Genomic DNA, 25550 nt, shown 5'->3' with positions numbered 1-25550 from the left:
AACCTTTACACTTGATGAAACTTGTAGAATGTTTTTCAGTCTTGGCTCTTCAGGCAGTTTCCACTGGGACAGCTGAGCCTCAGTTTCAAAATTATACCCTTATACCCATATTTCGTCATCACCTGTTATAACTTTCTTTTGAAGTTCTGAATCATTGTCAACTTCACTCAGCAACTTCTGAGCAATATCTTCATGTTGTTGTTTTTGGTAAAAATCCAACAATTTCAGAACAAACTTTGCTGCTACACATCTCATGTCCCAAATGTCCCAAAAAATTGCTTGGCATCAGCCAAAGGATATGTCGACATCATCGGCAAACTCTGATGACAACTCGGCGATTTTCCAGAACCATTTTCTTTACGTCTTGCACATTGTTGTCAGTAATTGACGTGCTAAGGCATAAAGGGTGGTCATCAACTTCAACATTTTCTTGACCCTCTTTGAAAAATTTATACCACTTGTAAACTCTTGTCTTACTCAAAGTAGATTTGACAAAAGCCACATTCAACATTTTAAATGCGGCGATGCGCTTTATTTAATTTTTAAAGCAAAATTTAATGCAAATTCTTTGATCCATCTTTTTCAGCAATAAAAATTCGCTGAGCACTTGAAAACACATATAGCCTTTCAGACTGTCAACAATAAACTATACTCAAAACAGCTGAAAATTAAAGCACGTATCAGGAACATGTGTACCAACAAGATAAAAGAACTGAAAATTGGGTTTATAAAGCCTGTGGAACTAAAAAAGTCCCATTACTTTTTGATCACATCTTGTACGACTGGCATCTCGTCTCTCCAGCTTTTATTTCCAGTTGATGAGTCCTGATGCTGCTGCCACTTCTTTATTTGAGCAGCTCCTCATTTAGCCTCATGAGATTGAGTGAACCACATTTCCAGAACTTCGTACCTCTGAAGAAATCTGAGGAGGTATCGGGAATCGAACACAGGTCCTACTCCACCAAAGGCAGCAATGCTAACAATTTGGCTAGGGAGGCAGTCTATTATCTACATTTACGTAAATACTCTGCCAGTCACTTGCATTTTGTGTCACTGCATTCTTTTTTGTCCCACTTGCAAATGGAGAGAAGGAAGAAGGAAAGCCCATATATCTGCATGCACAAAGTTAGGAAAACTCCAAAAGCCTACAAATGTGTGTATCACAGCTGTTGTGAGGAAAACTGCCTGTCTATTAATTACTTTGGTTTTATTTGTTGACTGTGTGTTCTCTGGATCCATATTTGAATGAGCTCACCCTGGATGTGGAGCGTGTCAACATAGATTTATGACGAATGTCTCGAACATCATAACTTGAGGCTTGAGCATTGAAAATTGCTTTATTTCAGGCATATCTGCTAACATAATGTAGGCTGTCTCTAAACAATTAAAATATTTGTTTTTCATTCAGTTTCACTAAAAATTATGCCCTCAAATAGGAAACTCAACACAATATTATTTACGTCTCTATTTCTTCACTTTCAACCCATTCCACTGCTAGTTCCTGAAACATTTCATAATGGCTTTTCATTTTCCCAAGAGTTGCATTCTAAGTAATTGTGGCAACTAGTTGTATCTATCAACTAATCAATACTGGGACAAATTACATCCAGAAATTATGACAAACACAAGTGAAAACTTTACTTACCTTGTTGCCTCATCTAGCACCAAGATTCGAGGATTCTGAAACAGAAAAGGAAAAGGAAAATTTAGCAGGGTCAATAATGCAGTTGTCAAATAGCACATTTCATTTAGAGGAATGAAACTCTATTCATGTATGGAATGAGTTTATATTTTGAGGATATGTTAAAAATGGTTGGAATTACTACCGACTGTATAAGCTTTTTATAGGAGCAAGGAGGTATTAAAGACAAGACAGGAAGATTAACTTTATTATTTGGGGTAGCATCATGATTAGTTTGCAGCACAATGAGAACTACATGGACTGAGGGTAACTCAGTGTAAGAGGGGAATGTAATAAATAAAAACAACTCACACTAAACAGGCTACCATACACAGAATGAAAGCAGACACAGAGGGGGAAAAAAAACCCACCATGAATAAATTAGCAAATACTTCAATTAAGTAAAGTATACTAACATCCTCTTGACTTCACAACAGGTGGGTCCCCTCTTAACTTGGGTTTAAATGACTTGTCCTCCTCTGCCAATCTCCCAAAACCTATCCCTCTTTCCTTCCTCTGCAAGGTAGGGTTTTTTAAAAAAAATGTGTATATTGGCATTACTAGCATTTCCCTTCCTGAGGACAAGCACTGAGGAAATGCAACATGAAACAATGAACGGCACGAGCATACCTAAGCTATCACAGCAGAGAACAACTTTCCCAGACCCTGGAAGAAGAAGGTGAGAATGTTGACACAGAAGGCAATCTATTAATAGCTTGAGCTCAAGTTAGTCCGCAACAATTGACAACATTTCTTCTGTCACTATAATCAGTGGGAGGTATTGGATATTGTGCCAAAAAAACACAGATGATTCATAAACAGATTGCTAGAAAAGCATTGTCATTATATTACTAAATAATGATGTATGTCGAAAAATATGAAAACTAATAAATAGCTGACATTTTACACTTACTAACTGCAGACTAGGACAATAGGTAGAAGCAAACAAAGATTAAATGAGGGAGTGGCAAGATGAGTAAAGAAAAACTAGGATTTGTTGAGTTAGAGAAGTACTTAATAAAGTAAGGAGTAGTACAATGTCCCAAATGCTGTGGAGAATAGGAATGAAGTACAAAAGTAGATGAAAAAATCTATGAAACCGACAGAGAATAACAAAAGTGAAAGAGCAATAAGGAAATGTTTGCTACCTAGTGAACATATCATAATTTTATAGAATACTGGATCGAGGAAACTTTAACACCTAGAACTTAGCATGCCATTCTAATGGGGAGAAATCACTGGATGTGAAAGTTGCTTTGGGTGTACTTAAGGAAATGTTAGACGGGGCTGTTAATGCTCTCAGTTTGAACAGCTGAGTGGATAACATTGGATGCTCTGCGAAGTATAGAATGCTGTAGACGTATACATGGTGTATGTACATCTACATCTACATCTACATCCATACTCCGCAAGCCACCTGACGGTGTGTGGCGGAGGGTACATTGACTACCTCTATCGGTTCTCCCTTCTATTCCAGTCTTGTATTGTTCGTGGAAAGAAGGATTATCAGTATGCCTATGTGTGGGCTCTAATCTCTCCGATTTTATCCTCATTGTCTCTTCGCGAGATATATGTAGGAGGGAGCAATATACTGCTTGACTCCTCAGTGAAGGTATGTTCTCGAAACTTCAACAAACGCCCGTACCGAGCTACTGAGCGTCTCTCCTGCAGTCTTCCACTGGAGTTTATCTATCATCTCCATAACGCTTTCGCGATTACTAAATGATCCTGTAACAAAGCGTGCTGCTCTCCGTTGGATCTTCTATATCTCTTCTATCAATTCTATCTGGTACGGATCCCACACTGCTGAGCGGTATTCAAGCAGTGGGCGAACAAGCATACTGTAACCTACTTCCTTTGTTTTCGGATTGCATTTCCTTAGGATTCTTCCAATGAATCTCAGTCTGGCATCTGCTTTACCGACGATCAACTTTATATGATCATTCCATTTTAAATCACTCCTAACGCTTACTCCCAGATAATTTATGGAATCAACTGCTTCCAGTTGCTGACCTGCTATATTGTAGCTAAATGATAAGGGATTTCTCTTTCTATGTATTCGCAGCACATTATACTTGTCTACATCGAGACTCAATTGCCATTCCCTGCACCATGCGTCAATTCGCTGCAGATCCTCCTGCATTTCAGTACAATCTTCCATTGTTACAACCTCTCGATATACCACAGCATCATCCGCAAAAAGCCTCAGTGAACTTCCGATGTCATCCATATGGTCATTTATGTATATTGTGAATAGCAACGGTCCTACGACACTCCCCTGTGGCACACCTGAAATCACTCTTACTTCGGAAGACTTCTCTCCATTCAGAATGACACGCTGCGTTCTGTTATCTAGGAACTCTTCAATCCAATCACACAATTGGTCTGATAGTCCATATTCTCTTACTTTGTTCATTAACGACTGTGGGGAACTGTATCGAACGCCTTGCGGAAATCAAGAAACATGGCATCTACCTGGGAACCCGTGTCTATGGCCCCCTGAATCTCGTGGACGAATAGTGCGAACTGGGTTTCACACGATTGTCTTTTTTGAAACCCATGCTGATTCCTACAGAGTAGATTTCTAGTCTCCAGAAAAGTCATTATACTCGAACATAATACGTGTTCCAAAATTCTACAACTGATCGACGTTAGAGATATAGGTCTATAGTTCTGCACATCTGTTTGACGTCCCTTCTTGAAAACGAGGATGACCTGTGCCCCTTTTCCAATCCTTTGGAATGCTACGCTGTTCTAGAGACCTACGGTACACCGCTGCAAGAAAGGGGCAAGTTCCTTCGCGTACTCTGTGTAAAATCGAACTGGTATCCCATCAGGTCCGCGGCCTTTCCTCTTTTGAGCGATTTTAATTGTTTCTCTATCCCTCTGTCGTCTATTTCAATATCTACCATTTTGTCATCTGTGCGACAATCTAGAGAAGGAACTACAGTGCAGCCTTCCTCTGTGAAACAGCTTTGGAAAAAGACATTTAGTATTTCGGCCTTTAGTCTGTCATCCTCTGTTTCAGTACCATTTTGGACACAGAGTGTCTGGACATTTTGTTTTGATCCACCTACTGCTTTGATGTAAGACCAAAATTTCTTAGGATTTTCTGCCAAGTCAGTACATAGAACTTTACTTTCAAATTCATTGAACGCCTCTCGCATAGCCCTCCTCACACTACATTTCGCTTCGGGCAATTTTCGTTTGTCTGCAAGGCTTTGGCTATGTTTATGTTTGCTGTGAAGTTCCCTTTGCTTCCACAGCAGTTTTCTAACTCGGTTGTTGTACCACAGTGGCTCTTTTCCATCTCTTACAATCTTGCTTGGCACATACTCATCTAACACATATTGTACGATGGTTTTGAACTTTGTCCACTGATCCTCAACACTATCTGTACTTGAGACAAAACTTTTGTGTTGGGCCATTAGGTACTCTGAAATCTGCTTTTTGTCACTTTTGCTAAACAGAAAAATCTTCCTACCTTTCTTAATATTTCTATTTACGGCTGAAATCATCAATGCAGTAACCGCTTTATGATCGCTGATACTCTGTTCTACGTGAACTGTTTCAAATAGTTTGGGTCTGTTTGTCACCAGAAGGTCTAATAAGTTATCGCCACGAGTCGGCTCTCTGTTTAACTGCTCAAGGTAGTTTTCAGATAAAGCACTTAAAAAAATTTCACTGGATTCTTTGTCCCTGCCACCAGTTATAAACGTTTGGGTCTCCCTGTCTATATCCGGCAAATTAAAATCTCCACCCAGAACTATAACATGGTGGGGAAATCTACTCGAAATATTTTCCAAATTATCCTTCAGGAGCTCAGCCACAACAGCTGCTGAGCCAGGGGGCCTATAGAGACATCCAATTACCATGTCTGAGCCTGCTTTAACTGTGACCTTAACCCAAATTATTTCACATTTCGGATCTCCGTCAGTTTCCTTCGATACTATTGCACTTCTTATTGCTATAAACACACCTCCCCCTTCACTGTCCAACCTGTCTCTGCGGTATACATTCCAATCTGAGTTTAGAAGTTCATTACTGTTTACATCTGGTTTCAGCCAACTTTCTGTCCCTAGTACTATGTGGGCATTGTGACTGTTTATTAATGAGAGCAGTTCTGGGACCTTCCTATAGACGCTTCTGCAGTTTACTATTAGCAGATTAATATTGTTATTCCCTGTTGCATTTTGCCTACTCCTACCTTGCTGCGTCTCAGGGCGGGCCTAGGCAGAGAATTCTCTAACCTAAAAAACCCACATGTGCACTCCACACGTACTCCGCTACCCTTGTAGCTGCTTCCTGCATGTAGTGCATGCCTAACCTATTCAGGGGGACCTACATTTCTCCACCCGATAGCGGAGGTCGACAAAAAAAAAATCCAGACTTTTCCCTGCTTTCTCCATTAAAAATGCACTTTTTTTTGATAAAAATACAATTTCACACAGGTGAAGATACACCATAACCCAGGTGGAAATACATTTCCATGTTAAATGACAATATACTTTTCCTTGGAGCTGTAAAACTTGTAAGCCCTTTGAATGGTGAAGGTTTTATACATTGGCATAGATCTTCCTGGCACTTTAGGAAACGAAATCCAGCAAAAAACAACAAGTTTTGAAAAGATCTTTGGTGCACGGCAGCATGTACACTGCATATTTTCAAATTACAAATGTATAAACATGGAAGTCAAATATATCACGGTAGCTTCCAAAGCAATGAAATCAAGAATGTGCTGCACAATGTGCTTTTGTCAGCCAATCATAGCTCATGTCACATGATCTCACCAGCCAACAATAACAGATATTCATAGCATATGATGCATGGTTAGTCAGCCAATAGCAATAGCTACTTAAGTAGCATGAACACACAAATCGAAAAGTTAATGGTTTAAATTAATGTACAGACAGCTAAACTTTCATACATAATACTGCTTGTCAAAATTGGCAGGATCCTAAGAGTACAGCTTAAATTGCAGTAGCTGAATATTTCTGACAAGGACGATTCCAAATTTCAGTGCCCTTTGCCAAACATTGCCAGTGTTAGCTGGCTGAAGGATAATTATTAGTTTTGCTATCATTTTTGGTTGCAATCCTTGAAAGGACTAAAATAAAAAATGAAAACCCAACCTTGAAGCTTGGTCTTTTTAGTGTGTGTTACTCTTTAAGATATACCAAACATAAATGTGTCAGTAAAATTTTAAATAATGGCATAAATGGCTGGTCTTCTGAGACTGAATTTTTTTTTAAGTGGCTGGTCCTCAAACTGTTAAATTTCGAATGAGAGTCTAATGCTCTGTGATTTAAGAAATCTATCACACATTATCAAACTTAACATAATTCATCTTGCGTAAAAAGAAATTTACTTTGGAAGTAACACTTCTCAAATCACCGTTCGCAATATTTTCTTGCAAGGTGTTAGAAAAATGAAAAGTTGTCATGTCACACACATAGAAAGCAGCTTGTTGTTATTAAGTGTTGCATAGTCTTCATCCTAAAGCCTTTGACACATTTTGCTGCTGGCAAACGCTTGTGTGTGCACTGTGTTTTGTATTGTAAATGGTGCATTTTCTTTGCAACTAAGTTTTACTTTGGTATTATTCTCTTATTTATATTTTATTGCTGCAGTATTATTCTGCAGTAGTAGGCTGAAGTAAAATTATTTGTTACAGTATTAGTTCTTATTAGACCAAAATTTAACTGAAAACTAAAATAATGAAAAAATTCCACAATTCTAAAAATTCCCAGGTTTTCCCCAGACTTACCAGTTGTACCAGGGTATATTCAACTCAAGTGTACTACTGGTACCAGCTGCTCATGTGACAGTCCAATGCTGGCATAAGTCATGGCAGTGTCTGCCAGTTCAGTTCTTTCAACATCTCTGTGACACTCTCCTGTGGGTCAGACAAACCTGTGACTATTCGTGCTGCCCTTCTCTGTGTACATACCATCTAAGAGAGACGCAAAACTATCCCATGAAAGCCCAGTTCGAAAGCTTCTAAAACCGATTTTAAGAGATGATTTTAGTAATATAGTACAACTTCCTACATATTGCTCCCACAGGGGTCATGAAAACAAGGATTACAATTAAAGTGTGCACACAGGTGTTGACAGTCATTCTTCTTGTGCTCCATAAGTGAATGGGATGGGAAATAGCTCTAATAATTGACAGAAGTTGAAGTATCCTCTGCCATGCACTTCACAATAGTATTTGCAGCACTGATACAGATGTAAGTGTGCCAGTTACTTGTCTAGAATTAGGATAATACGATGGGTTGATGTGGAGACGTGAAAGAATGGCTGTAAGGATCTATCGTGTTAGGACAGTTTCAAATCTGAGAGGAATTACTGCTATCAGTGAATGCAGGGTGATCCTGATCAGCTTCTGAGTCAACACTACAAAAGAAACAGTATGTCCTGAATTGGCCTCACATGATGAAAACTGAACAGTTGCTGACTTGATGCATATAATGTGTTCCAACAAGTTGACTTCTTTTCAAAAGATGCTAGGTGTCAGCTACCCAAACAGCCGAATGAGATGTTGAATCCGATGATGTGGTATGGCATATTTCCACCCAGAACCAATTTTCTGATTTTTCGGGGGCAATGTTTATACACTGACATGGGCCCACTTATTCAGCTTATCATTAACAGGAACCCTTTTTTTTTTTTCTTCAATATTCTCAGAGACCAAATGTTGCCCTTCTTCTAGTCTTTGAGGTGAGTAAGCTACAGGCACTTCCGTCTTCGGGTTCACAGGGCTGCACACATACATTCCCAGTTCGACGAACGCTCGAGCCCCCTAATGCACCTCGACTGATCTGTGAAATCATTGGATCTTAATCCCATGGAAAATGTCTGAGACTGTTTGGAACAAAAGGCAAAACATAGCCATTGACATCTCAACAATGTAGGCTGAAGAGCCAAAGAAACTGGTACACCTGCCTAATGTTGTGTAGGTTCACCGAGAGCACGCAGAAGTGCCGCAACACGACATGGCATGGACTCAACTAATGTCTGAAGTAGTGCTGGAGGAAACTGATACATGAATCCTGCAGGGTAGTCCACAAATCCTTACAAGTATGATGGGTGGAGATCTCTTCTGAAAATCACGTTGCAAGGCATCCCAGATATGCTCAATAATGTATATGTCTGGAGAGTCTGGTGGCCAGCAGACGAGTTTAAACTCAGAATAATGTTCCTAGAGCCACTTGTGGCAATTCTGGATGTGTGTGGTGTCACACTGTCTAGCTGGAATTGGTCAAGTCCACCGGAATGCACAATGGACATGAATGGCTGAAGGTGATCAGACAGAATGCTTACAAATGCATCACCTGTCAGTCATATCTAGACCTATCAGGGATCCCGTGCCCCCCACCATTACAGAGCCTCCACCAGCTTGAACAGTTTCCTGCTGATATGCAGGGTCCATGGATTCATGAGGTTGTCTCCATACCCGCACACGTCCATCCACTCGATAAATTTGAAATGAGACTCATCCGACCAGGCAACATGTTTCCAGTCATTAACAGCACAATCTCGGTGTTGACGGGCTCAGGGGAGGTGTAAATCTTTATGTCGTGGAGTCATCGAGGGTATACAAGAGGGCCTTTGGCTCTGAAAGCCCATATTGATGATGTTTTGTTGAATGGTTTGCACACTGACTCTTGCTGATGGTCCTGCATTGAAATCTGCAGCAATCTGCGGAAGGGTTGCACTGCTGTCACGCTGAACGATTCTCTTCAGTCGTCATTGGTCCTGTTGTTGCAGGATCTTTTTCCAGCTGCAGCAACGTCAAAAATTTAATGTTTTACCACATTCCTGATATTCACAGTACACTTGTGAAATGGTCGTACAGCAAAATCCCCACTTCATCACTACCTCGGAGGTGCTGTGTCCCATCACTTGTGTGCCGAGCTTAACATTATGTTCAAACTCGTGTAAATCTTGATAACCTGCCATTGTAGCAACAGTCACCAATTTAACAACTGCACCAGACACTTGCTATCTTATACAGGCGCTGCCAACCACAGTGCTAGATTCTGCCTGTTTATATATCTCTGAATACGCATGTCTGTACCAGTTCCTTTGACGCTTCAGTGTAGTAAGTGTATGGGATTAAATCATCAATTAATGGGCTCATCTGAATATGGCATACCTTCCTTGCCAAATTGAGTTCATTCACAAGGTTGGTTGGGAGTTAAAAGTCATCCCCAAGGCTAGAGGTGGTGTTACATGGTATTATTGTGTGTCTCTTGTGTGCGACATGACTATCTGCCAAGGTATCGACAGGTAATTACACTAGCCCTGGATAGAGGATTAGACAGACTGGAATTTTCAAACCAAGCAACTGGTGATGTTTGTGTATGAGGTATTGTCAGACAGGAAGAATAGGAGGCAGCAAAAATTAGTAAAAAAGCAGACTACTCACAAGAAACATCTAAGTAACAACTTTAAATATGCTTCATGAAACACAGAAGAGAAAATCTACCTTGATGAGTGCGCGGGCAATAGCCACACGCTGCTTCTGTCCGCCCGAGAGAGCCACTCCACGCTCTCCAACTGGTGTGTCGAAGCCTTCGGGCAGCTGCTTCTGGATGAAGGTGAGTGCATTGGCTTCCTGGGCAGCCCACTTCAACTGGTCCTCCGTCACTGAAGCAGGGTCATTTGCACCGTACAGAATGTTCTCCCTGACACTGCACGAGAATAGGACTGGTTCCTGAAATAGGCAACGAAATTCAGGTGCTAGAGCCACACTGCCCTGTCCCGTACTTAGGCGTATTCTTCACAGACATTAATATTAAATTAAATTGTTGAAAATGAATGAAGAATCTTCATTGGTCATTGATCATTTTGCAATGAAATGGGCTTTGTCAATGACACAGATCATAATAATTAGGGACCTGAAAATTCACATTTGCAATAAATGTGAACATGGATTCAAAACCTACCTACAAATGCAAAATTACCTAATAAATGCTATTTCACAGCAAATTGCATAAAGGTGAACTATTTTATCATAAATAATTTGCAATATCTTTCTTCTGCAGACAAATGCGAAAATGTAACCAATTTTCGGTTACTGGTATTGCATGCTGGTGAAGTCCAAGTGTGAATAAAAATGTGCATAAGAATGTATTTTCAAAATAAAGAATATACCTATGAATGAATTCAATGACTTATCAGTGCACTTTCAACCCTTTCAGGCCTGGATTTTTTCTGGAGGCAGGAAAACGTTCCTTTATGCTCAACATGATTTTTTTATGCACGATTTATATAAGTACGTGCACCGGTTTTCAATACATGCTTTGAACATTTGGCTCCTTTTTATGGACTAACATTAATAAATATATTTATAATTCAATAATTACCATGCAAAATAACACTGATAATATTCAATTATACAGTGGAGTATAACGAACCAACAACTTCAGTTAATTCTGGCAGGTACATGCTGCTGCACACTGCTACATTCACTTGTTGATATTTTTACAGTGACGCCTGCTATAGAGGGGAGCAATTGTGCATTATGAGAGGATTTACGAGTCATATATACAAGGGGCATTTGAAAAGTCCGTGCGAAGTTGGAGAGATGGCACCAACGGCGTGTATCGAGGTCATGTTTAGTTAGTAGCATCTTTGGAAAGAACACACACCAAGTTTCAGCCATATTGGTCTGTTTCTTTGTGTTTCGAAGTCGTGTTAATCAAGGAAGTCGAGTGATTGTCAAAAGGTGGACGAAAAAGAATTTCGTGTGGTGATCAAACATTACTTTATGAAAGGAAAAACGCCTCAGTAGACTAAAGAGAAGCTTGATAAACATTATGGTGACTCTGCACCTTTGATTAGAACAGTTTACAAGTGGTTTCAAAAATTTCAGAGTGGCCATATGGGCACAAGTGATGCTGAATGTTCTGGATGCCCTGTGGACATTAAGACTCCAGAAATCATTGATAAAATCTATGATATGGTGCTGAATGACAGAAGAGTTAAGGTGCACGAGATTGCTAGTGCTGTGGGCATCTCGAATGAATGGGTACATAATATTTTGCATAAACATTTGGACATGAGAGGGCTATCGGCAAGATGGGTTCTGCGATTGCTCACGCTTGACCAAAAATGGAATCGTGTGAAGTGTTGCAAGGATGGTTTGCAGCTGTTCAGGAAGAACAGATGGATTCTGCGATTGCTCACGCTTGACCAAAAATGGAATCGTGTGAAGTGTTGCAAGGATGGTTTGCAGCTGTTCAGGAAGAACCTGCATGACTTTAAGTGTCGTTTCATCACTGTGGATGAAACATGGATACATTACTATACTCCAGAGATGAAAGAACAATCTAAACAATGGGTTACCAAGGCAGAATCTTCACCAAAAAAAGGCGAAGACCATTCCTTCGGCTGGAAAGGTTATGGTGACTGTCTTTTGGGATTCGCAAGGAATAATCGTCATCGACTATCTTGAAAAGGGTAAAACTATTACAAGTGCATATTATTCATCATTATTGGATCGAGCTGCAAGAAAAACACCAGCAATTGGATCGCAAAAAAATCCTTTTCCATCACGATAACATACCAGCATACAACTCAGTAGTTGTGGTCGCAAAATTAATGGAAATAGGATTCCAACTCATTTCACATCCTCCCTATTCTCCAGACTTGGCTCCCTCGGACTACTACTTGTTCCCCAATTTGAAGAAATGACTGGCAGGACAAAGATTTTATTCAAATGAGGAGATGACTGCAGCAACTAATAGCTATTTTGCAGACTGCACAATTCCTATTATTCGTAAGGGATCAACAAATCAGAACAGCATTGGACAAAGTGTAAGTCTAAAAGGAGACTATGTCAAAAAATAAAAAAGGTTTACTCCAAACACAGAAGCAGCTTTTATTTTTGCATAGACTTTTCGAACGCCCCTCGTATGTATGGTACATGATGTTTCAGCCGAGGAAAAATATTTCTGTTGCAGCTAATACGCACTAAATACAAATGTACACAATTGTAGTCAGAGCATCTAAAAGGTGTAAGATATGCTCTGTGATGCACACCATTTGAATGATCTCTATTACATACAAATCTGCATATGCCAACACAGCTGCGGGACCTAGTAGCTTAGAACAAATAAAGACGTATGTTTGGCTGCTTGATAAACTTGGTATTGTGGACACACTAATGTGGCAGCTTTAGCTGGGGAGGTTGTTTGAATTCAAGTAATTGTGCAGTACCAGTTACCAAATATTTTGTGACTCTGCTTTGCTTTGCTTTGCTTTGAGTTTCGTGTTGCTTGTTGTTCCCTTTTTTGTTTTGAAATGAGTCAAGAGACAATCCTGGTACATCACAAGGTGAATGGATAGATGATCCCTATGACCACATCACAGTTAGAACACAGTTGTCAACTGGTTGCCCTGAGAGAGGGAGGTGGAGCTTGTTCCTCTACTCTGTTCCACTCCTGTCCCCACAGACGGTCTACGTTGTCATTTGTTTATACTCTGAACTGACTTCCATATTAATGTGCCCATACTAGCGACTACAAAACAAAAACTAGTCAGCGTGTTTCGACCACACAGAGTGTCTTCCCCTAAAGGGCAAATATAATTATTTTCGGTTCCATTTCTACTCTCAGTAAACCACTCATTTTATCTTCAGCACTGTCAAGTATGGGACACACACCTACAAACACTGACAAATGGACTCTGCAATATGCTTATCAGGGCTTATACATTACAGATTCGAGATCAATGTTCTGCAGATTTTTAATTATCGAATAGGATGGGAAAAAAAGATAACATTATGAATCACTTTAAATCAGAGTAACCTTTTAAATTAGTATGTCTTATCATTTACAAAAGATGGAGAAAAAAATTGGCACTAATTTCGCCTAAGATGGATGCTACATTTTCAAGTACATAACAATTATGTAAGCAAGTATCACTGTATGAATTGATGCAAGTACACTTTCATTACCTGACTGACAGTGCCTATATGAGAACGCAGCCACTGAGGATCCAGGTGGCGGGTGTCCTCGCCGTCGAGCAGAATGCATCCGCCATCGGGGTCATATAGCCGTAACAACAGTGAAGCGATTGTGCTCTTGCCCGAGCCACTCGCCCCGACCAGTGCCGTGATCTGGCCGGCGGGCACTTTCAGGCTGAGCCCCCGGAACACGCCGGGACTCTCTCGACGCACGGGGTAGCAGAAATGGACATCCTGGAACACGATATTCCCGACTGGGGCTGCCGCTGGAGTCAGACCACCTGAAATGAGATACTCTTGTCGCGAAACAATCATGAAGATCACTACTTACATCACTGTTCACTTAACAATAAAGTCCTCCTATGATGCCACATCGAGCAGACACAATTATTTGTTTCCACTTTTATCCAAGCATGTTTAGGTTCTTGTTGGCCTGTCATCAGTGGGTTTGTTTTATTTACTGTGAAGAGTATGTTACACTGAGAAGCAAACATATGTAGGTCGGGCCACGGTTGTCATTTTAACTGTAACAGGGTGTATATGCGGAAAGGGGGGGGGGGAGCATATATATATAAAAACCGTATTTCCAAGTTAAAAATACACTTTTCCGCAGGTGAAAAAACACTTTTTCCTGGGTGAAAGTACATTTTTTCCACGTTAAGTGACAATATACTTTCCCTCGATGCTATTAAAACTTATCAATCCTTTGAATAGTGAGCCCTAATATATCGGAACAGAAATTCCCAGTACTTTAGGATACGAAACCCAGCAAGAAACAACATGTTTTGTAAAGATGCGCGCAACATTTACGGTGCATATTTTCATATTTCAAACATATTAACACAAATTCCACCAAATACAACATGATACCTACCGAAGTGCTGAAATTTCGATTGTGACACGCTTTTGTTAGATAATTATAGCTCAAGTCATGAGATCTCGCCAGCCAATGACAGCAGATATCCAGAGCCATAGAGCATGTGATATAGTTAGCCATTAGCAACATCACTGGTAAGTAGCACGAACACACAAATGGGGAAAGTTAATGGTTTACATTAATTTGAATACATATAGTTACAAAAGAAGCTAAGCTTGCACATATAATATTTATCAATTTGAAAAAATAACATAAATATGACAAATTAACCTTCTAACTTGGTCTTTTCTTAGCCTGTGTTATCCTTTAAGATATGAAACACAAATGTGCCAGTAAAATTTTAAGTAATGGCACAAATGGCTGAGCTTTTGGACCCGAAATTTTTCCAAGTGCCTGGTCCTCAGGGTTAAATTTTGAATGACAGTCTAATGCTCTGTGATTTAAGAAATTCATCCCACATTCTCATATGTAACATAATTCATCTGGCTTGAAAGAAAATTTGCTTTTAAAGTAACGCTTCTCAAACCACCATTCGCTATATTTTCCCACCAACTGTTTGAAATGTAAACAGTTATGATGTCACACTCTTCAAAATGAGGCACACAAGAAAGATGCATCCAAAGCAGTTTTTTGTTATGAAGTATTGCACTGTCTGTGACACATTTTGTCGTCAGCAGACAGTTGTGTGCACAGTGTTTTGTTGTTGTACGTGGTGCATTTTCTCTGCAACTGAAGCTTTATTTCGGTGTTATTCTCTTGTTTATGTTTTATTGCTGCAGTATTATTGTGCTGTAGTGGGCTAAAATAAAATTCTTTGTTAGAGTGTCAGTTGTTACCGGTCAAAATTATAAAAATTTAACTGAAAACTAAAACAATGAAAAATTCCTGTAGTTCTAAAAGTTCCCGCATTTTACAAGTTTGCTAGCATATGTTGCATTATTACACCAAATTCTGTCATATGGCATAATCTTCTGGGATACTGTAGCTTAGGTGTGTTTATTCTACAGAAGTGTGCAGCAAGAATATTGTGTAAAATTTTTAACTGAGCATCTTGTCAAAGACATTTCAGGAGCCTAGGGGTACCAATACACACAGTGTGTTTGTTTTAATTTGAGACAACTAAATATCTTGAAGATGACTCATTGTTTGAAATAAATTTTCTAGGGGAAAGTTAATATTTGTAAAGCAGACATACAGATGTCTGTCTGTGCTGAATCTGGCAACCTCCTAACCATCCCATCTGCATGGATACATACACTCTTTTAGTGCTTATTTGGATTCTACACCAAAAAATACGTACGGTTTACTCAAACCATTGTTTCCTGTTCACGGTACATGGCACTGTAATAGACACATGTCAAGTGTGCCCTGTTTTTGCAATTAACAACAACTGATGCATTTGATTCTACATTTAATTTATGATGTAAATGTAAACCTTTGTGTTCTAATGGTTGATGCTGATGTCCAAACGTTACTTAAGTGTTGCAAACGTGATTGTACAGTACTGTAAAATGTGTATTAGATGGAGTCTGATTTTGTCGGTATATTGACAGCTAACAGTTGCCTGTGTCAAGTTAAAATGCTTTGTTTTGGACTGATGAATAAAGATTTTTAGAGATAACTGCAACCAGTCTTTCAGAATATAGAGCATGTGGGAGTTGTTGCCCGCGACAAAGTTTGTGTCGTGTTATGTAACCAACATACAGTACGTGGAAAACATAAGCTATGTTTTCCTATGTGATTTGTGCAGCAGGATGAAATTGATGAATAATATTAACTCTGACCAACAACTCCCACAATGTTGCAATCAATCATCAAAAACTGTGAACCGTCTGACAATGTGTCACTTGGTGACTTTATGATGGGTGTGGTATAGTAAAAACTGAACCATCATAAAAGGTGACTGGTTGCAGTTATTTCTAGAAAAGGTTTAAAGATGTGAAAGTAAAATTACTCAAAAGAAAATTTTTTTAGTACTGAAAACTGATGTGTAAACTGCAATTTCGGAGATAAGAAAGCAGTTCAACCACAAAATAAGTAGAAAACAACAACATACTTTGTGAAAAGCCACTGAAATGAGTACTTTGGTAAAGGATATCATGATGTACATCACAGGTTGTACTTCAAAATTATTTACTTGCCAGACTGACATTTGGTCATATAGCCTATCACGAGTTGCATATACTGTGCATATCTTCACCAACCGACGTGTCTGCGAAGTATAAACACAACAATCTGTGAACCGCAGAGATCAACATCATTTTAACCAGCATAAAGATTTTATATTAGGGATACACATCAATTAATGTAGACGTGCACAGAGTATGCCGCTGATGATGGGCTATATGCCTGAATATGTTATGGCAAATAAATACTTTTCAGGAGCAAGTGGTATCATTAAGGTGTCCTTTATCAAGTATATGCAAGCAATAGAGACCCACAATACGAGATTGTTTGTTTTAAATAATTTTTTCAAGTAAGTATGTTGTCACTGAAAGTGCTTAGAACATTTATACTTGTGGAATGACAGGTCTAGATGTTATTTGATTACAAGAAAAGTTTGTGTATGCTGTGTGAACAAGACACAGCCAGGACAAAAGCACCACAGGCACAAAGATGCGAGCTGGTGCCAGTACTATAGAGACTCATCACTTGCACGAGTTCCAGCAACGCCACAGGTGGCACTGAGGATGAAGATATCGACTTCGCCTCGGCCAGTTGCCAGATGAGAACAATCCGCCAATGACCAGAACACAAGGGACAGAAGCATTTTCAGACAATAGAAGAGCAGCTCTTGCCCACCGGTTAGAGATCATCGTCGAGGGCTTACTTAGACAGGGAATGTCGTTTAGTGAACTCTTAGAAATGAACAGACAGTTGTTGTAAATTGCATTTGCTATGTACTGTGAAGTCTACCTACAATTATTTGCACTTAGCCATTGGCAGTCTTTTTGTGTTATATTACAAGCAATGTTGCAGACTTCAACATTCAACTAGTCACAAATATAAGTAAACATTTTTAACTTATTTGTGTGACTTCTTGTTACTAATTTTTTACAGTGTTGTAGAACCTTTGTTCTCCTATCTTGTTACCAGACCCTGGGGCATAGCGCTGTAATAGTGGCAGGGAGAAAATGTCTTAGCAGTGTACTGCACCAGAAGCCATTTCACGAACACACAAACTCGGCTTACCTTAACACCTGTGACAACTTGGCCTCCACAGCAGAAGCAATGAGGTCATTGTAAAACTGGTGACGAGGGTTTACAAAAGTATATACACCACTTAAGGTATATTCCTTGTATACCAGCAATTGTAGAAGCAGCAGAATCCAATTCTGTGCCACATATGTGCTCAAAAAGTAAAATGGAAATATCTTAACTTCCAAATTCAAATAAAACATTAAATAATCCAGTTTAAGGTGCGAGGACTGAAGCATGACTATACAATGTACACGCTTCTAGATGATACGTCTTTACCGCTGGTCGCGACTAGCAGCCATCTTAATAAATTGGTGAGGGAAAGTACGGCTGGAATGTAAATAATTTAAGAAGTAGCAGTAACTACCCACCAAAGAATAGAGGTGCTGAGTTACTGAATGGTACATAAACAAGACAGAGAATTTTGCTACCTTACAGACAAATCCTTTTCCAGAGCTATGAATTGCTGTGCAGACATTACACCATAGTGGGCATGACTACAAACTAGCTCTCCTCCAAAAGGATCAATCACCACCAAATGGTAGAGTCTACCATCCAGTACAGAACACCCTGCCGAACACGGCAGCTAAGTTTTAACAGTCGCTCCTCAAACTGTGCCATCTAGATCCTTCCCAGGAACCTCAGCTTCAGTGAACTGAGCTGATGGGAGTTTTCCTCACAGCACATCCTTTGAGCCTGTAATCTTTGTGACCTGAATCACTGTTAGCCTTCCGCTCCACATCATCCACCACCTCCACCCCATGACTCTAATTTCACTCATCGTGCACCCACACTCCTTGCCCACAGTCTCCCCCTTCCTCTGTTCTACCTGTCCCAGCCAATCCACTCATTCACATCATTGTGCACTCCCCAGGTCTGATTCCAGTAACCACTCACTGGTGCCCTACTCCTATCCTGTGTGCCAGCTGCTTCTCTCTCCCAGTTTTCAACCACCCTTCCCCAACCTCCTTACCTCACCCACGGTCTCTCTCTTTGCTTTGCATTCAACATTGCCACCCAATGATGCATCTAGACTGCTGGTTATCATCAGCCCAACCCCTGCATTCAGGCTGGTTCCTGCAGTATCTGGCTCAGCCCCATAGGGCCTCCCTGTAACCAGCCAGAGGGCGCAGAAGATAAGTGACACAGATACTAAAGACTGGCACCTCTTGATGCATCTGCTGCAACTTCGGTAGCCGACAGGAAAACTGTAACCTTATGCTGCGTGAGTATTCCTGCCCGGGTGGAGCCGGCTAGAGCCAGTTCCGTCTTTGCCTGCCAGCGACTGATGTACTATCACCGTTTGGACACCACCTCTGTTTGGACATCATCTTCACCACTCACATGACTGGGTTCTCGTGACTCATACTCTGGCTTCGGTGTTCAGCTCAGTGGACAAGTCGTGCTGCTCAGGAGATAGAACATTGAATACAGGCTTTGTTCTGAAGATAGACCATTGACTGGCCAAGAGAATGTAATCTATGTTCTCAAGAATCTATTTTCATTTCATTGAAGACCAGTTGTTTGTGATGAACTTTTCCTTCACATTACTAAGAATTTCTGGGGAATGTTTATTTTCTTTTGTTGTACTGCATCAGAAACAGCGGTCTGTTTGTGTTCAAAGTTTCCTTGTTCAAATAAACGAAGTTTAATTACATCTACCTGTCACATTGTGTAAGAACTGTGAGAAGTACTTCAGCCCCTCCCCATCCCCGTCATTACTCCCTTCCAGTCCACCTAACCCTTCTTTCCAAGCAAGCTGCAGAGCTACAGTTTTGGCACAGTGTATTCAGCTGGTACAATGCAGCAGAAGTAATTGTGTGCATACGTATGCACGTTTTTACAAGGTGTTGATAAATTAGTGGAGTGACCGTCGATAAATAAATGAAGGGACGCGTCGCACGGCAAAGCGTTACGTAAATTCAGTACGAATGTGGTTACAAAAATCCTTCATCCGTGAGCTACGAAAGGAATTACGAGGGCAGTCTGAAAAGTTCTCAGTACGATAGCAAAAATGACAATTCATGCTTTCAAAGAATTTTTTTCTAATGCAATCTCCTCCAATATCAATACATTTCACTCAGCAGTGTTACAATCACATTATCCCCCACTGTAGTGTTCCTGTGGAAGTGCTTCAGAGTACCAACCTACAGCCACAATGCTTCTTGATTTGATGAAAAGAGTTGACCAGTGAGAAACTACTTCAGTTTTGAGAACAGATGAAAGTCCAAGGGAGCCAAATCTGGGGAATAGGTGGATGTTCCAGCACTTCATAGGGCAAATTCCTCAATTTCCCCATTGCCAACACACTTTTGTGGTTAGGTGATTGTCCTGGTGGAAGATGATTTTTTTTCCTTTATTAAGCCGGGCCTGTTTACACGAATGCTTGTGTCCAGTTTTGTTAGAAGCTGAGAGAAGTATCTCTGGTTATTGTTTTACCTTTTTCAAGATAGTCAGTCAATGAATTTCCTTTCTCATCCCAAAATACCAATGCCACAATCTTTCTCACTAATGGCATCATCTTTGCCTTCTTTGGAACTCAAGATTCAGCTTCTCTCCACTGTATTGCTTGGATACAGATGTGTACTGCAGAATCTGTGTTTCACCCACTGTCATGTATTGACACAAAAAGTTACTTCTGTTTTTCTTAAAATTCATCAAACACTTTTTGGAAAGTGTTGTGCAAATACATTTGTGATATGCAGTGAGCACATGCGGCACACGTCTTGCACTAAGTTTTCTCGCATTTGATTCCTGGTGCAAGATGCGACTGACATATTCCTTTGATATTCCTAGAGCATTATCAATTTGAAGCACCTTTATACACGAATTTTCCAAAATTGTATCATGCACTTTGTCACTGATTTCTGGTGTGCTTGCACATCTTGGGTGTTCTTCATGTGAACCATCTCGGATGTTTTCACGGTCACATTTTAACTCGGCCGCCCATTTCTCCATGGTGAAAATTGAAGGTGAGAAGCCACCATATGCATTTACAATCTGCAAACCAATTTCAGTTGGTGTTAAATCTTGTTTTACAAAGAATTTAATCACTGCACGATAGTTGATTTTTCCAATGTTCAATGCCACATACACTACAACTGTTTCAAAGAATTGCCTACAGCCAACTGTTGCCTGGAATGACTTGAAATGTTACACGGTGTCTACTAACATGTGTACCAACTTAAGGGGGAAAAAAATCACGTGAATAGTGCTGCGACCTCTGGGTGATGAAGAGAACTATTTGAAGACCTATGTACCTGGAGTCACACCTCATTATATGTGCATTTTTACTTACTTTCTTCTTTACAGATGGTCTTGGAAACTGTTTTTGGTTTATCTGATTGTCTTTTGTACAGCATCAATGTGTGGGGTGGAAACATTTGTGATCACCTTGTTCGCTCCTTACTGGACAATCAAATCTACAGATTCTCATAAATGAGGTGCTTCATTTACTCAATAATGTACCTCTAGACGACATCAAATAGATGTAATTTATGCGTGATAGTGTTCTACTCACTTTATTCTGAAGCACCAAGTAGGGCCAGTCTTTCAAGGAAGCAAGGAAGGAAGATATATTAGGGTTTAACATCCTGTCGACATGGAGGTCATTAGAGATGGAGCACAAACGCAGAAACATCATTTCGAAGGAATTGTCCTGACATTTTGCTGGAACAATTTAAAGAAATCTTGGAAAACCTACACCTGGATGTCTGGACAGGGATTTGAACTGTCAACCTCCGAAATGCGAGTCCAGTTTCTTAACCAGTGTACCACCTCACTCGGTCAGTACCTGAATAAGCAGCTTCCAAAATGATGGACGAAATTTGTTTGAAGAGTTGAGGATGCTCCAGTGTGTGGCCTGGCTAATCACCAGATCTCAATCCAACGTGTTTTTACCCCCGGGGACATTTAAAATATTTCACATATTCAACTCCCATACCTAATGTCAGTGTTCTGTGGGGGCATATCGAAAATGTATTTGACCAAATACGACCTACTACAAAACTTTCAAGAGAGCAGAGCAAAGCATGGAACGCAGTCTCAGGGCATACCGTGAAGTAGGAGGAGGTCACTTTGAGTAACTTTTATAAATATACAGTGTGTGTGTGTGTGTGTGTGTGTGTGTGTGTGTGTGTGTGTGTGTGTGTGTGTGGAGGGGGGGAGGGGAATTCTTTATGATTTTTGTGTAGTGTCAGTGTACAGAATAATAAAGCTATAACACACCATTTATTTGTATGTCATTAGAAACAGACTGAATCATATCATGAAACTCTAATAGTTATGCAGTTCATGATATAATCGAATAAAAAACTGAAACTCAGTCCATCTAAAATTATTTAAAAAAAACTATTAATTAAATAATTATTAAACTTAACTTCTAGTCATCTCTTCCATCTTTATCTGAAAAAGTTTTACACACACACACACACACACACACACACACACACACACACACACACACAAACACACACACACACACACACACACATTTTTCTTAGTAACTGGTAACATTGTACAGCTAAGTGCACCTCTAACTGGGATTGCAGGCTGCCTGTCCACAATCTCCCAGAGCCGTGTGCTGGCGCCGAGGCCACGGCTGAGCTCCGAGTAGAAGCTCGTGAGGCCCCCAAGAGAGATGGCCGTGTAGGCAGCGTACAGCAGAAATGCCGACAGCTCGCCGACGGAGAGGGCACTCTGGCCGACCATCACCCCTCCGTAGTACAGCACGGAGAGGATAATCACGTTGCCGGAAAGTCCAGTCTGCACAGCAGAAGAAAAAAAGAAAACCGTACAAACCATCTGCACGTCTACAAATGAGCTATGTTAAGACTTTTAACATTAACTTCAAAGCAGATGGTTAACAGAAGTCATTTTCAAGCATAGGCTGTTGTTTTATTTTGAATTTTATTTAAGAGTTCACTAGTTCATCTCCTTAGACATTATCTAGCTGCATCACAATAAAAGCTGTTGAGCTTACAATATGAACACAGTTTAAGTGTTGCGGGCATCGTGGAAGGCTGGGAATGGAATGTCCTTTAGGGCACACATAAATCCAGTATCCACACTGCCGATCGTCGTGCAATGGTATCCTTTCCAGGTTATCTTGAGCCAGGAAAACAAAAAGAGTCTGCGGGAGCAAGGCTGGGACTGTCGAGGGTCTGGGGGATTGTTGCCAACCAATTTTTTATCGATAATCCCCCACTGCCTAGGTGCCTTCCAGGGTCGTGCAATGAGTGGTCTGATACATCCGAGTCTTTTTTCAGTCTTTTGAATGTTTCCAGAGGATTAACTATCAGTTTAACACTCATTCTATGGTCTATGTTCGAAAGTTCATGCTCACAAGTCACACTGTTTACATATTTTGATTTTGAAGGGCATCCAGTGTACGTTTCAGCAGACCACCAAACACGGATTCGTGTGGGGACACGTCCCAACTCTCCGAGAGTTGGAGAAAACTGGTGTTGGCTGCAATGAGGAGATAACAACCCCTATCAATTAGCCCAAGTGAGCAGACTGCAATCCTACCAAAAGGAGTGTCAGAACAGAACTGGTGATATTACTCTCTGGATAAACCTCATATATTCCACATATCAGTGTGGAGGGAAAAGCAACATCTGATGTCATCCCTAGAGAGAACTTCACACAAACCTAGTCGACACAAACCCAACTATTGCAAGTGCGAAGTTCATATGTAAAAGAAGAAAAAGTGCTGCTAAATACATCGACATGCATCCTGTTTGATTTTAAGACACTACCTCATCATGTGTGTTTTCACTTCAATAGTTACACGAACTTTTTTATGCAATTTTGATCATTTTGCTTTCCACACTTAATGTACATTAATTTTAACAAAAACCACGACAGCTGTATTTAAGGAATGTTTCTTTTGCCACAACTGGTTTTGTTCTAATGACCATCATCAAGTGACCTGTAGACATTAGGTTGAAAGCTATGGAAACACACACATAATAAATGATATGCAACTCACACTGAAAATTTGCCAACAGTCTTCTTAACTAATTCTGTCAGAATTATCATTTGTCATTAAGTCTAATAGTCTTATATAAAGTTAAAGGGAAATTGCGGAATGTGACAATCACACAAACTGACTGGCACAAGCACAGCAAGCAGTACGTGCAGGAAACACAATGTGCTGTGTATGCCAGACAGTCCAGGGAACAAAGGAGGTGGCTTACAAAACACTCGTTCGACCTATACTTGAGTATTGCTCATCAGTGTGGGATCCGTACCAGATCGGTCTGACGGAGGAGATAGAGAAGATCCAAAGAAGAGCGGCGCGTTTCGTCACAGGGTTATTTGGTAACCGTGATAGCGTTACGGAGATGTTTAATAAACTCAAGTGGCAGACTCTGCAAGAGAGGCGCTCTGCATCGCGGTGTAGCTTGCTCGCCAGGTTTCGAGAGGGTGCGTTTCTGGACGAGGTATCGAATATATTGCTTCCCCCTACTTATACCTCTCGAGGAGATCACGAATGTAAAATTAGAGAGATTAGAGCGCGCACGGAGGCTTTCAGACAGTCGTTCTTCCCGCGAACCATACGCGACTGGAACAGGAAAGGGAGGTAATGACAGTGGCACGTAAAGTGCCCTCCGCCACACACCGTTGGGTGGCTTGCGGAGTATCAATGTAGATGTAGATGTAGATGTAGATGAAGGCTACTTAAAGAAACCGCTAAACTCAAACATCCTGCTCGGCATCTATCACATGACATATCAAGGTCTGTACCTATTTTCGGAAAATTCTTTGAATCACTGTACGGTGTCTTTTACACTTGAATGTCATCCTCATAATTAATGTCATTATCTTTATTTGAAATTGTTGTATCTTACAATAGATATATTGTACTTGATAAAGTTACCTTAAATATAGCAGTGGTGGTTTTGGTTAACATTTTTTTGGGATGTTATGTATGGTGCCACAAAAATGAAATTTGTAAAAGGGTTGCACCTTCTCCATTTTATACCTGGATTTCACATCTGGGATAGACTGTACATGTACCTAATATGTGTGTGTGAAACTTATTTGCTAATTATTAAACGATGGAATGCAACAATATCATGAAAGGAAAGTTGATATCATAAAGCGTAGATGCTGAGTTGCAGATAGGCACAACAAAAAGACTGTCACAAATAAAGCTTTCGGCCAGTAAGGCCTTCGTCAACAATAAGGGAGACGACGACGCCCACACACACACACACACACACACACACACACACACACACACACACACAGGAGAGAGAGAGAGAGAGAGAGAGAGAGAGAGAGAGAGAGAGAGAGAGAGTCTTACATGATAGGTGCATCAATAATTATAAATTAAAGAAAGGTAATTTTTAATTACAAATGCTGGCAGCAATGGGCATGACAGAAAGGAGTGCAGGATGGAGAGGAACCATAGTCCACTGCCATCCTTAATACAAATTTCAATTCACATCTTCAGCCCATTTCCCCAGGGAGAGCACTGGACTAGGGTAATCTGCCAGCAGTGATAGCCACAATGTTACCGGGTGTAGTGTTTAGCACATCTGCCTAATAAGCAGGAGACCTGGGTTCAATTCCCAGCCATGGCATAAATTTTAATTCATTGCTTCACTTTTTATCTTTATTGGAGATAAAGTTGAAACTCATCTGTCGCCATGAAAATATAATTCCATCAGATCGATAGATTCCCAGCAAGTGTCTCCATATGAAGAGAGATCATACGACGGTAAGTCGATTATTATCTGCAAATTAGTTATAACATTTTATTGTAATCAAACAGGAAACTTAAAAGAACATCATTTTTTGACATAGTCT

At 40.3% G+C, this 25550-nt stretch overlaps 1 protein-coding gene across 1 annotated transcript in view; it reads right to left on the bottom strand.

The window, feature by feature from the left end:
• Positions 1 to 25550, bottom strand: part of LOC124716913 (ATP-binding cassette sub-family B member 10, mitochondrial-like) — a 112324-nt gene that overhangs the window by 20936 nt on the left and 65838 nt on the right. The window contains exons 6-9 of the mRNA XM_047243482.1: positions 22265 to 22496; positions 13649 to 13938; positions 10175 to 10402; positions 1646 to 1680 (exon numbers count right to left, since the gene is read on the bottom strand). Of these exons, the coding sequence (XP_047099438.1) occupies positions 1646 to 1680; positions 10175 to 10402; positions 13649 to 13938; positions 22265 to 22496 (785 nt within the window). The remainder of the gene's footprint in view (positions 1 to 1645; positions 1681 to 10174; positions 10403 to 13648; positions 13939 to 22264; positions 22497 to 25550) is intronic.

Source organism: Schistocerca piceifrons, chromosome 9, assembly GCF_021461385.2.
Source record: "Schistocerca piceifrons isolate TAMUIC-IGC-003096 chromosome 9, iqSchPice1.1, whole genome shotgun sequence".
Lineage (NCBI taxonomy): Eukaryota > Metazoa > Arthropoda > Insecta > Orthoptera > Acrididae > Schistocerca > Schistocerca piceifrons.
The sequence above is the reverse complement of the archived record's forward strand: the minus strand, read 5'-3'. Positions and strand labels throughout refer to the sequence as shown.